Here is a 14,548-nt window from a genome sequence, read left to right on the forward strand (position 1 = left end):
AGCTGCACAGTACACCAATAAAACTTAATGAGGGATATTTACATGCTGGCTTCCATCATCACAAAGGCGAGTGGAGCTGAACAGCGCTGTCCACATTGCTACTTTTACACACACAACAGTTGTCTCATTGAGGTAACTCACTTTCATGACCAACAAAATCATGGCAGCTCTCAGTGAAATAAGGTGAAAAGAAGCCAATGCACTTAAATTCCCACTTGGTATTTCATGAAGTATTAAAAACTGTGCTCCTTAACAAGTTGATGGGAACTGCTGACCACTTATCTCCCTGTTGAATCATGCACCTTAATAGACAGTTATATATTCAACAGCATATCTAAATAACCTCAGGCCTTCCTATTCTACTCCATAGGATTCCAAAGGCAAATATAACTTGTATAACAAGTCTACCTCAAGCAGGACAAATGCCACACCATCCAACATGAGTAGTTTGGATGGCTGCCTCAAGCTTGATGAGCCAAGTTCTAAGCACTAGCTCAAGTGGAAAATGTAAGTTCACTACCCCTTACATCAGCCTTCCATGGTCTCCACTTGGGTCTCCCCCCAACAGAAATCCAGATGTGTGGCCACAACCAACATATACAAAATCTCTTCCAGCAATAACTTGGGATTCCAAGCTTAGATCTCAGAACCATAATCTGCTTGTATCTTTAAATCTGTCAATTTGGATAGCTAGCTTCCAGATGTGCTCACACATCAAGCAAAAGTAATTAATGGAAGAAAATAATTATAAACAACTACCAGCTAGATATACTATTTTGAGATCACTCACTTTTCTGTTCATTATGTCAGTCACAAATGCTACAATAAGAAAGGTATTTTTACTAATACAAAAAAAATCAGTTGCAGTTGGGATTTTTTTCTAGTTCAAGGTATCAACAATTAGCACATCCAAAAAGTCTAGAGAAAGAAAAAAGATTGAATGTTGCCCTCTGCTAGTCAGTAGTTTTCTCAGCTTGGGCCTTCAAACAACACATCATGTTGTTAGTTGGCTGCTAAGAACTACACAGTTCTCATTTGTTTACACCTCAGAAACACTCAGGAGAGAATCCCTACCACATTTTATTTATTGAACTCAAATGGAGAAGATATACAGCTCTTTCCAAAAAGGCTTATAATCTAAGAAAAGTAATTACAAAAAGGTAACCAAATAGAAACAAATCCAGAAATACCTCGGTGGTCAAATCTTCAGCTCAGGAATGGGGTACAATCCCTTTGCTAGTACTGACCAAGTACACCTCATGTTTATTTCAAATGCAGAATCTTACTGGTGTGTACAATCTTGCTGGGATTAGAGGTATGGATCTTTAGGAGGGATGGATCAGGAAGGTGAGAAGAAACAATCTTTATGAACATCAGCAACTAGAGTGCATGGAGCTCCCAGCTCAAGTGAGGGATTGTGGTTTAGGATTAGAAGGTAGACTAAAGTGGCAACACACAATTGGTGTCTGCTAGAAGGATGATTTAAAGGATAGTAACACAACCTTCTGGCAATGAGAAGGAGTTTCATATTTATAGTCTTGGTCCTTGTGTAGGACTTTAATAAGCTCAGTGTCTAGTGGAAGAGTCTTTGCTATCCCAAGGATTGAGGGATCTCAGGCTGCTAAAATCAGTGGGAAAGTCAAGTTAGGGAATATTTAAAGAAATTAGATCCTAGTAATGCATCCACAAGAATTGAGGAATGGCCAGTGTATTTATGAGGTTGGTTTCAATTAACTCTGAAAGGTCATGGTGCTGGGAGAGAGGTTCCGGGGGACTTTGAGAAAGTAAATGGCATTCTTATATTTAAGATGGGCAAGAAGGATCTATACACTAATTAGTCTTCCCTTAGTTCCCAGGATGGTGACAGATTAAGAGCATCTGAAAAATATTTCTAAACATAAGGTGACTGGGACTACTCAGTACAGATTTATGAAGGAGACATCATATCTGACAAACACGATGGCATTCTGCAGTATAAATTAAATTAAAAACAGGCTTGGTAAAAAACAGGAGGAGCAGTTGATGTTAGTTACCTTTAACAAGCTTTTGGTCCATTACATCCTCACAGACAATCACATGAGGGTTGGGTTCAAAACTGATTGAACTGCCATTCTCAAGGAGTTGTGATCAGCGGCACAAAAGTCATCTGGAGCCAGTCACTACTGGTGTGTCTTAGGGGCTGGCATTGTGGCCAGCATTGCTCAGCATCTTCATAAATTACCTCAGGGAACATCAGAGGCACAGAAACAGGCTGGAGAAACAAGACTAACAGGAACCTCAAAGTCCAACAGTGCTCTGCAGAAAGGGCCCTGAAGGTCTTGATGGCAGAAATTTGAGCATAAGGAACAGTGGAGAAGTGCTGTTAGTTTACCAGACGGCATGTGCACCCACAGTGGGTATCATAAAACTATGCTGAGCTGCAAAACAGTCTTCACAATATCAAAAGGGATACAGATATTAACCTCAAATTCTCATACTTCCTGTAGCTCTGCCACTCAAATTGCTGCAGTAGCAGAAATGCTCTGTTTTATGCCTAATGGTCAGAAACATCTTGTTTGATGACACAAAAAAAACCTCACACAAGAGAATTAAGGTTGCTAACTGTCATGCAGAATCAGGAGAAAAATCTCAAAATAAAACAGTCCTCAAAACATTTTAACATGGTTTCATATGAGGACATGCAGATAACAGAATATGCAACAGAACCAATGCCATCAGATAACTACAGGGACTCAGGACTTGCTACTTTATAAAACAAAAAATATCATTTTGCTAACTATTTAAGATATTGCTCGTACTCAAATTGTGATGTAGATTATTCAGCAAGAGGGGAAAAAAAATTAAAATATTTTTTCTTATTTCTTCATCATTCTCTTAAGGGCATGAAACAAGACACTCCTTCGGCCCCTCCAGCTTTCCAGGAAGGATGGGACAATGGAAAATGAAAGCAGGCTATCTTTTCCAGGTAGAAATGAAAGCAGGCTATTTTTTCCTGGTCGAAAGAAGGTCACAAAATATGGAGTCCAAAAAAAAGTTGAGGCTGCAAAATGTCTTAACATTTACTGGAAGGAACTCGCACAGTATACTTGGCTACACTTGCATCATTTGGGAATAACTTTGAAGTCCACTATAAAACTAGTCTAATACAGAGAAAAGCAAGACTTTAACTTTCACTAATGTAATGTAACAAACTCATTGCATAATTCCTAATCACAAACTGTAAGAAGTTATGTGTTTCTGCAAAATGTTATTTACCGCAACAATAGCATTGACTGGAGGTGGCAAAAGAACAAATTCTCTCACAGTCTTTTATATTAGTTCAGACTGATATTTTAAAATAGAGTCAAAACACTACTTCAAATTAGACAGAAAAACACTTCTTTTATTCTAAGCTAAAAAAAAAAAATTAAAAAAGGGCAAGAGAATTAAAGCTTCTAACAGTGAACGAGAGAGCAGTTTGATAATTCAAGAGATTATCCCTCGGTGACAGCACTAATTCAGAAGCATTTTATCCACTTTCTGCTTTTAAAGCACTCTTTTCAATATCATGACCACTCTGTAACACCCAAATTTCTGTCATTTTCTCTTCTTCCTCTTCTGACATTCATCCACTTTTGCTTCATACCAAAAGTGTTGCAATTATCCTGATAATCACTGTCAAATAAAGAAGAAATCCTAAATCAAGGGATAACAAGGATCAGTGCTTCAAGTTAATTATATTATACATGGCCCATGGTCCCCCAGTTCTTACACTGTTCACTATGCATCTGCTCTTACACACTGCCTGAGACACTACTAAGCTTAACTCCTACAGCAGTCTTACACATAAGATTACAGCACAGGCTATGATATGACAGCTGTTACCTCTCATCTGGACAGAGCTCAATATACTAGGCATAGTAACTCAATAATCTAGGCATAGAGGCCTTGAAATTCGAACAGAATTAACATGGAACAATTTCTCAAGCTGTTTATCACTTGTGCAGCATTTTTTTATCAGGTGGATCAGACAGTCAACCATTTCACTGAAAACCTAACTGCAAGCTACTTGTAAAGGAATACTCAAATGACATATAACAGCTAGAATTCCTAGGAAAAAACATTAAAAGAACATTAGGAGAACACCAAGGACATTTATTTCTTCCTTCAAACTATGGGAATAAATCTTCTGTACATCCCACCACTACTGCTGAGAAGAGGAAATATTTAAAGATGCATTCCACTCCTGTGCCCATTTTAATGGCTGCAGCATATCCCATGGCTGTACCAATGATTTCCCTACACAGAGGGCTTTCATTACAGCAAAGCAAGTGTGTCACCTGCTGCCTTCAATACTAGGCAGATGAAGCATCACCAGCAGCATTATTTCCAGAATCCTTACTGATTAATTTTCTCTGCAGAAAGTTTCTTTAATACATGAGCTCACTGTGTGTAAGTGCAATGTACCAGACAGCCACAACTCATTGCAGATTTATTATTTTGAAAAAGTGGATTTTAAAGGCAAACTATTTTCAACAAAATTAAACACCAGTTTTGTGTTTGTATGCTCTGGATCTACAAATGCAACCTATTTGTATGAAGTCTTCATAACCACTGCACCAGGGCACCTATCTTGTCTGAAAAAAATCCAAGTGAAAACCAGGATGTGTGCACACACATCTGCTTGCATGTAGAAATTTGCAGGTAACAGCTTTGTCCAGTCACACTTCCTTTTGCCCTCTGGTGGCTTTCTGTGTTCCTACATGAAACAGAAGTGAAGAACCTATTTTTGTAGAAGTTTAAAAATACATTTGAACTAGGACAATAAATACACTTCCACATATGTTTCCACGGATTTGGAAAAGAATTTGAATTCTCAGGAGAAGCAGGGGCAAGCACAACTACAAAAGATGACAGCAACACAGAAACTTACTAATTATGCTTTTAAATTTAGATTAGATAAAGATTTTGCTTTTAAATTTACTTTTACCTCTTCCTAGTGAAAGGAATTAATCTAGCTTTATCTCATGGATCTAAAACAAAGATTTATCTGAAAGGCTAAAGTTAAAACCAGAGGAGGCATTCCACTGTGAGCTCCTGAAACAGCATTATTTATTAGTGTAACAGTGTCAACTACCTAGTCTTGCAGACCTGACACTTTAAATTAATTTCATGCCATACAAAAAGTGTGAATAGAAGGACTAAAAAGATGAGCTCCTCTGTTTACAAAAGTTAGTTCATGCATGCAGAGAGAAACAATTCAAGCCATCACAACATGATGTTGTACTCTAAAGTGGTAGTTACAGTTCAGGAAAAAGCTCGTTATATCAACACTGGCAGTGTTCTGAGCCTTATGCGCAGCACTAGATGGGGAAGTCAGCAAAACATCAGTATCCTTACAAAGGGCACTGAAAATAAAAGAGAAGTGATTATTTCACAATGGAAACCTGGTAAGTCTTTCTATAAACTCAGAAATCACCAAGCTTACAAACAATTCCAGTTCATGATCTGATTCAGCATTTGGTACCTGAAAGCAGATAGAACAAAGTACTTTCTTAAGAAGAAAGAACTGGTACAGATTAAGACAATTATCATTTCTAGAAACTTAATTTTGCCTCAATGAATGCGGGCATGTTATACCCAGTAATTAAACATTCTCTTCAAATTGAGCAGCATGAAGTTTTCGCTTTAATTTATCAAGATTCTTTAAAATGAACCTAGACAACACTTACTAATCCCTATCACAACAAAACCATCCCACAGCACCAGACACTAAAAATGCTATACAAAAAAGGATAACTGTTTCAAAATATCCTATTCTCTGGAAGACTGAAATTATCTCTAAAATGATTACTCTTAATTTTGTGGAATAAGCCATTCAACAGAACCACCATATTACTGAGAACAGCAGAACAGAAATTCTTGACCAGATCTTCATACTGTAATTTATTTCACATACATCTCTGTCATGTTTTTCATCTAATTTCTCAAGTACTTGCATGTTTCCCTTCAACACATTCTCCAAATCAAACTGTCTGTATTTTATAGAAGTCTGCAATGGAGAACCATGACAGGTATTTTATTTTTTGGCAACTTAAAACAATGTCAGGTACAGGTCTCCAGCCCTGAGGTCAGAAAGCACAATCTAGCTGAGTTTTTCGGCATGCTAAGTTAAAAGAAGGAGGCTAAACTCCAGCTACTCATTAATTTCTTAGACTACATTGAGGCATCATTACCTGAAAGTACACTGTAACCTGGCCCACACCAAAACTGCTCAGGGAGTACCCTCATAGTTTAACAGTAACAGTTTAACATAGTTTAACAGCTCTACTGCAAGTCACTCCCTAGGTCAATGCCAGGGCCCTATTCCAAGTTATTGGAACATATATATAACTTTAAAATCATAGTTTAATATCCTGAGATTATTTCTTTTATTCTACAGGTTACAATTTTCAGCAAAAAAGTCATTATAGCAATATTGCTGTAAAAAAACAACCAACCAACACCCAACAAACCTGCAGTCAGATGACCGATACCAAAACCTGATTATTCAACATTAAGACTTTCACAGTCAGCAGGTTCCTCACAAACTAGCAGGTAAGGGCTGTTTTCTTAAATGGTTTTCAGTGTTGATACAGCTCACACACACACTTTCCACATCAGCTTCCACCCCACCTAACATCATTAGAGTAAATAATTCCGAACATCAGACTTCAATGCTGTTATTTTTATCGCCGATATTGTGACATACTAATTTTCAGGTTTTCAACTACATAAAAGTACTCCTACGGTCGTGAAAATAATCTTGCAACCCAATTCACGATTGCATAAACTATCAGCATAATCATTCTGTTTCATTTGCTAGTGCAGTTTAAAACAGCTAAAAGAGAAGCTGAAGTCTCTGGACCACTGCTCATCTAACAGCAACATCAAGACAAAAAATTAGATCCAACAATACAAGACTTGGCAAATTATTTCACTGATCCTTTCAGCAAATGCCATGGAAAAGAAGAAAAACAATGTTTCAGGAAAACAGTGGAAATTGCCATAGATAAGAAACAAAATGCAAAAAAAAAAAAAATGCTAATTAAAAAACCAAAAACATGCAGACACTTAACCACAACAACAGATTTTTGTATGGACAGACAGTAAAAGTCTGCTAACACCTTGTAAGAGTGTAAGGGCCATATCTTATCTCTAACATTTCTCCAGCCTCTCACTGACTGCCCAAAAGCTATTTTACCACCTCATGACTTCTTGTGCTCTCACATACCCCTTAGCTGTTTTTGGGACCTCCTTCCTCAGGATCTCCTTATTTCTCCAACTCTACCATTGCCTTATTTTCCTCACTTAGTCTTTCAGCAGCATTTCCTCTATTAAACCTGTGATGGCAACAGTACAATTGTCTACAATTATGTTGTAAGACATGGTCCTTTACTTTTGCCCTTCCAAGCATATCTTTTCCCAGCACCCAGAGTAGCTTCATACAGTCAGATCCTGAAAATTCACCTTTGTAATAAAGGAGACCCTACCCAGATCCAGCTGCAGGTTCAGCAGGTAAACAATTTTCCACCTATGCAGACTTTTCGTTCTGGATCATTTTTCTATTTCCTCCCCTTTATCTCCCCATCATGTCACGCAAACCCACCGGCAGTTTGCCTTAACCCTTAACTTCTCAAACTGTTACCATCTCTAAGGATCTGTAGAGCATCCAAACCAACCACTAGCTTCTCTGCTGACATGCTAAACAGATTTATCTCTATCTCAGAGCAAGGCATAAATCTGAGGGTTAATTCTAGCTTATAGGATATAATTAAAACTATATTCAGGTTTTATAAATAATGCTGTATAAACTATAGTTACATTTATAAAACAATATTTTAGAATGACAGCCTTCTCCAAATTCATCACCATGATCATTCATCTCAATCTCTTTACTTAGTATTCTTGATCACAGGAGACCAGATCAAAGAGTCACTCTGAAAGAAGCCACCACTGGCAAATGGTGACAGAGCTCTTTAAATAGCTTACAGAAAAATCCCCCTGAATTTCCCATTGCTTTAATGATGTAGATGAAGTCTACTTTATAAGTCCACAGGAAATAGTCTGCCTCCATTTTTTCAGCATCTGAAAACAGCAGGTGATAGACAGGGAGGGATGTACAAACAAGGCAAGAGATTAAAAAGAAGTTCTGTATGAAACAAAGCAATTGCAAGGCATGACCTCCTCTCAGCCCCCAAGCCCACATACAATACACACCTACCACTGCACATACACCTAACTTGGTAATTTTTCAAACAACTCATAACAATGTGTGATAAACTGGAATGACAAAAAGGGCATCATCAACATATTTTCAAGTATTACGTAACATCGTATTAATCACCGTATCAATGCAGGGATCCAAATTTTATCAGCCATTTCTAGAGCTGAGGCTCCCATCACCTACTTTACATACACAATTATTAGAAACACCCGATTCCATTGACTGTTGGTATTTCTGGTTGCCTCAGAACACAATTAAAAGTCCATAAAATGGCTTTCTGAATTCCCCCCTTGTGCAATTTTGAGACTGGATACTGATAATTTCCCAGTGCAATCTAGCACTTTGTCAGATCTCCCTTGTTCTAGTTCCCAAGTGTGATTTACAGGGTTTGGGTATTTCACATTATCACAAGGAAAAATTTATCCTAGAGTAGGCTAGAATGCTCTTCTGATTAGTGAAGCAAGCTTCTTTCAAACGTGCAGTAGGAATACACATGTGAAATGATTTTCCCCTCAGCAGTTGAAGAGAGCACTTGGTTAGTTATTAACTTCTTGAAGACTAATTTATCTGCATTTTAAATCTTATTATATTTAGTGTATCATTATTCACATTGGTTCATATCATTATTTGGAGGGTATGTTCTTGAACCTCAACCCACCTCACAATCCTTCTTTTCTGATATTTAAATGTGAATTTCTACGAAGAAATGCTATGATCTCCTTAATTACTTGGTCACCTTTCTTATTCACTTTTTACAAGTGCCACTCCTGTCCCATTTTGGTTTAATGAAAGCAATAAAGAACAGTCAACTGACTACAGCTGGTCAGAACAGCAAAAAAGAAGAAAGGTGTAAAGTTCCTAGAATTGTTCTAACAGGGATTTTCCACTAAATACAGCTTCCACCATTTTAATTCTGGGCTACTGTAAAGCAAATTATATGATTTCTGCTTTGCTGAACATAACTTTAGGATATTAATAAGTATCATAGGTAAATAAGCACATGTAAATTTACAGAGATTAGGCATTAGACAAATGACGATGCAACTGTAGCACTCTAGGTTATTGTCACTTTTATTGCCATCACCCAAAAACCATCTCTAAATTGTGTTGTTCTCTCAAGAATTCAACCTTTTAGTTTTTTTAAGACCTAATTAGTCTCATACCGAACTTTAACAATCTAATTTAACTTCTAGAGCCAGAAGACTACCAAACTCATTTCCCCCCTTGACTTTTACTTAAATCTGTCAGTAACAATCTTATTCTCTTCAAGAGGAAAAAAACATAATCCACGTCCCATTTTAATTCAGCTGATTTGCTGGAGTTGAAGAGAAAAATGATGCATCAACATGTCACAAAACTGAGTAATAGTGTATGAGTTCTTCTGGATACCTTAGACACTAATTTTACAAAGAATCCTACCCCTGAGACATTTAGACTATAATCCTTCTTTTCACCTCTTATACTTCGCTTTTTCCACATATTTATGCACTTTCTCTCTTTTTTTTTTAGGGAATCTCTGATAAAATTCAACAACACTTATTCAACATCAAAAAGCTGCCAAACACATTTGCAAAAACAGGAGTTACTTCTCAGGGTCTCCTCAAGACACATCTTGTCTCTTAGCAATGCCAGTTACATTGGGATGGTCTTAACACTCATAATAAATTTCTAGCACACAATATTGATGCCTAAGTTAGAAATGCGTAGCACAGGCAAGTGCCGTGCCACCAGCATAGTAAATTCCTGATCTTTTCTGGAGGTTGGACAAGATTACACGTAACTAGTAAGTCTATCACTTGAGAATAAAATTATCTTCCTATAGTATCAATTGTACAGTGTAAAATTTCCTAAGTGGCATATTCATGATAGGTGAGGGGGGAAGATAACTAAAATCAAAGCAGGAATAGTCTAATAAGTTCTCCCTGTGTAACTATGTGATAAAGTCAGTATTAAGTCAGTATTTTTGAAGTGTGTGCATGAGCAGGGACAGAACCAGTTTCACAATTTTTTCTTTGTATTAAGAAAAAATGTCCTAGAAAATGGACCTTCTGGTTAATACCCAAAGACAACATTGTTCCAAAGTTACTGGAGTCAGTATTATTCTAGTTAATGTCATAATTGAGAATGCATACTTAATAAAGCTTTGTATTCTTTTAATGTCAAAATTAGACAGAGTTGTAAATACTGATGCTAACAAAAAAAAGGCAGTTTCCTTAATTTTGACTTCAGAGTCAGGAAGGTATTTTCCTTTTTAAAACCTAATTGTACATTGATACACTAGTAAAATATCTTGAACAAAGGACACAGAGTACCGTTTAATTTAACTTTACTGACTATTTAGAGAATATAGTTCTCAAATTGCATATTCAACAAAGATTTAAATTTTTCTATGACTTCTTGTGAACAAGAAAGTTATCTGATACATCTTATTTTTACATTTTAGGGAAACGTTCTTTTCTTGAAAGCATAGAATTTAAAGACATGCAGAATCAATGTCAGTAAATAAGAAATATTCAGATGGGCTTTATATAAAAGGGTAGTAAAGCCAAAAATAAGAGTGGAGAGTCTGCATCCAATCATCAAAATGTGCTAAACTTGGCACTTTGGACATATTTTGCCTAGACTTTCTAAAAGCAAAAGCTCATCTCAAAACAATAACTAAATTGTCATCGCTGCAAGTTTAGCCATTTATGGGAGAAAATCTGATTTTATCAAAAGTAAGCTCTTAAAGAAAATAATCTAGTGTACAACAAGGAAATTATTTTTCACTGACATAGAAGCATAGCTGTTATGACTCATGAGTACATGACTTTGTTCTTCACTAGGTGCAATAATAATAAAAAATATGTTTTAAGTATGATTCAAGAGAAAACAACCCATACACTTTTAAATATCCACACACGGGAAAAAAGCTTCAGATCTGAGCACGGTGGTATGGGATTTTACAGAAGCAGTTAAAATACTCTTTGCAATTAAAAAAAACAAAAAAAAACAAAAAACCACAACCAAAAAAAAAAAAAACCAACAAAAACAAACCAAATGTAGGAACTCACCCATACAAGAGGATTTTTTTGAGTTTTGATTAAGACTTCTGGTATATCAACTCAAGGCACCTCTCAACCAGAATAGTAAAAACTTCCAGGCATTATTACATCAGCCCAAACACAGACGACTTAAACTTTTTGTTAAAACCTTGACCCCAGAAATAACCCATTGCTACCAGCTGAATGCACACACCCATTTCTCATGCAGAATTCTTAGCACTCAGCAGAAGTCATCAAAAAGCTTCGCATATTGCATTATTTTGCTAAGTTTTGTCCCCTTGTGAGAAAAGAGAAGAAAATACCAGCACCTTATTTGTATTTCAAAACAGAAAGCAAGATTGCTGGTGTCATCTGTGACTTTCAGGCAGTAGTATTAACTATCCCGTAGTTAAGTAAAAAAATAAACTAGAGTCCCAATGTCTCAAACTCGTAACAGGGGATGATAACAAGTGGATACCATGGAAAGATTTTTCACTCTATTTGAAAAAAATGACATTTATATTCCCCAAATGTCCTATATAAAAGGCAAATTCATCTTAAAATCAAAGATCAGGAGAGTTGCGACAAACTGCTCTTCTACTTGCACTCGTTGATCTTTTTTTCATACCTCAGTTATGATAACCCTTTGCAAATGCGAGAGAGTAAAAGAAAACTCAGTATCTTTCCCAATACAACAGAGAAAACTTTACCCTATTCCATTAGCTCGTCCAGTGAGTTAGGAAACGGCAAATGTATGTAATTCCACTTCTCTTCAATGCCACATTTTATCACTTCTTTAGGCAACTTCCAAAAACAGCTGTTAATAAGGGACACACATCCCATTTCTTCAATATCCCAGCTTCAACAATGTTCAGGTCTTGACAGGAGTGCTGGGCCCGGACACAAGGCATGGGCACAACACTTAAAGCTGTTCCTGAAAACATCATCTCATTTGACTTGTAGCTCAATGAGAAAATGAACTAAGAGTCTTTTTAAAACAACAAAGAAATGCAATACATTAAGTGCTGTAAAGGTTTTGATTGTTTAATTTGGTTGCATTACTGCTTGAAACAAGTTGTCTGCTGAACTCCGTATTCCTTATTACAGAACTCCACACTGTGTGCTTTCAGTTCCATACACTGCTTTTAGAGTCAGTAATCACCATTTGAGAATGGGATCTTGTTTTCAGCAGAACATTAATGGATGATAATTCTAAACAAAGATGCATGAAGAATAAACAACAGTGCTTAATATTAAGAAATCAAATAAACTAAATCTAGAACAGAATCTGGAATAGAAAACATTCATATGACTTATTAGATCCAATAAAGGAAATTGGAAATCTCACAGAAAGGCTCAAAATGCCCACAGTCATTTCAATTGGAAAAATCTACTTATCTTCCATCGTTGGGTTTAAAAGACCACCCAAGATTTGTGAAAGAAATTCAAATTTTAGTAGTTTTATTTCAATCCAAGAGAATTATGAGAACTAAGCAATCCTGGAATCCTCTCCCTAATACAACCAGAAGGCTAGACAGCAGGAACACACATCTCTACAACTGTTCACAGATGTACAAAGCCTGAAATTCACTCCTTAATTTTTATACTCTTAGACTGTATATCCATGAAAGAACAGACTAATATTTACTAGAAGAAATAACATTTATTTCAATTGACACCTCAGATTTCTTGTCAGAGAGAAAAACCTCCCCTTTCCCCAACTGATGCAAGTGGATTTTTCAAGACTCATGCCAGAAAATCTTCACACCTGCCTCACTCTGGAATTTTACAGAGATCCTTAATCTCAATTAGTTGTGGACTTAGAGTATGGTTAGACAAGGAGCACTCCTACTGAGGAAATATTTAGATAAGAAGATCTCCGTGGCATAACTGCATTTCACTTATGAAAAATAACATTATATACAAACTTTACTTAAAGCTTGACACTAGCATATTTTGAAAGACATTTAGTTGCACTTTCAAAGACAAACATATAAACCAATAAAAATTATGCTTCAAGTAACAGGAATATTTTATTTGCCATGCTTTGCATTCATCAGCCAAGCATAAGGTTTATTTTGTTGCTTTTCTTAACATGAATGCACAAGTTGACTTCTAACCAAGATAATCAAAGGATGGGACACAAACGAGGTACAGGTAAAAGTGTTGCAGATTTTTTTAGAAATCCTTGCGTTGATAATTAAAACTAAAAGTGTCTACACATAGCTAGAGGTTCAAACTTTACACATTCAGAAATATCAAAACACTTGTACAAGTTGAGCATATTTAAAAAGGACTTACTTTTATTGTAGCAGGTTGCTAGCACACCTTTATCTGCAGGACTTGTACTAATGTGCCAAATTTCACCCACTTGATGAAGGAGAACATTTTTGTTTATAATGTTATTTTCATCATCAAAATCTATGATGTGAATCTGCAAATACAATAAAATAGAACATTAGGGTTTCAAATGTTTTCCTGTGGGTCTTAATTATACACAATGACTACATGGAACAATTTAATGAGATTTTTATAACCAATATCTACTTTAATTAATTGTTATACTAACAACTTACTATATCATTGATTTCATGCAGGATTAACTTTTCCAGGAAAACACAAGCAATTTCCCTGTTTGAGGAAATATCATGCTTATTCTCAATTTTCAACTTAAAGCTTGAAGGTGATTTTTCATTTTATGGTTAATAGTAAAAACGCCACATATTACAATTCAACACTTCTTACAGCAATAAACAAAAATAAAAACATTACAATCCTTAGTCTAAATGTCTGCACCAATTCTGTATCCAAATCACCTAATTCAAAATCATCTATAAAGAAAGAAGGAGAGAGGCAAAGGACTCTTCTTTGAGGCAAGTACTTTACACACATTAAGAAACTTTTGAGACTTCACTTATGCAGTCACATATCTTCAAAGATACAAATCTAATCTTTTCATACTACATGGTAACATGAAGTACTGAAAGATGGAAGAAAAGCAATAATATTTAAATTTATAGATAATAATTTTAAAAGACAGAACCAAGTTTGCTTCTAAGTATTTTAACTTTTGTTTGTTGCAGGTTTCTTTACTATTTTTTTTTCTAATGGCTCTATATTACTATCATTTTTTTCCTCCCTTTTTTTTAAGTCAGTTGTTTTTCTACAGTTGCCACAGAAATACAAGAAAATTAGGACGATTTTAGCCTGGTATCATGTACAGAAGGAACTTTACTAGTTTACTAATTCCCCTAAGCTCAACAGTGGACAAATAAATTTA

General features: G+C 35.9%; 1 protein-coding gene across 1 annotated transcript in view; it reads right to left on the bottom strand.

Annotated features, from left to right (window-relative positions):
- The window catches only part of EIPR1 (EARP complex and GARP complex interacting protein 1), a 74,631-nt gene that overhangs the window by 46,716 nt on the left and 13,367 nt on the right, over positions 1-14,548 (bottom strand). Inside the window, exon 3 of the mRNA XM_033056050.2 lies at positions 13,570-13,702. Coding sequence (XP_032911941.1) covers positions 13,570-13,702 — 133 coding nt within the window. The remainder of the gene's footprint in view (positions 1-13,569; positions 13,703-14,548) is intronic.

This window comes from Catharus ustulatus, chromosome 3 (assembly GCF_009819885.2).
Source record: "Catharus ustulatus isolate bCatUst1 chromosome 3, bCatUst1.pri.v2, whole genome shotgun sequence".
Taxonomy (NCBI): domain Eukaryota; kingdom Metazoa; phylum Chordata; class Aves; order Passeriformes; family Turdidae; genus Catharus; species Catharus ustulatus.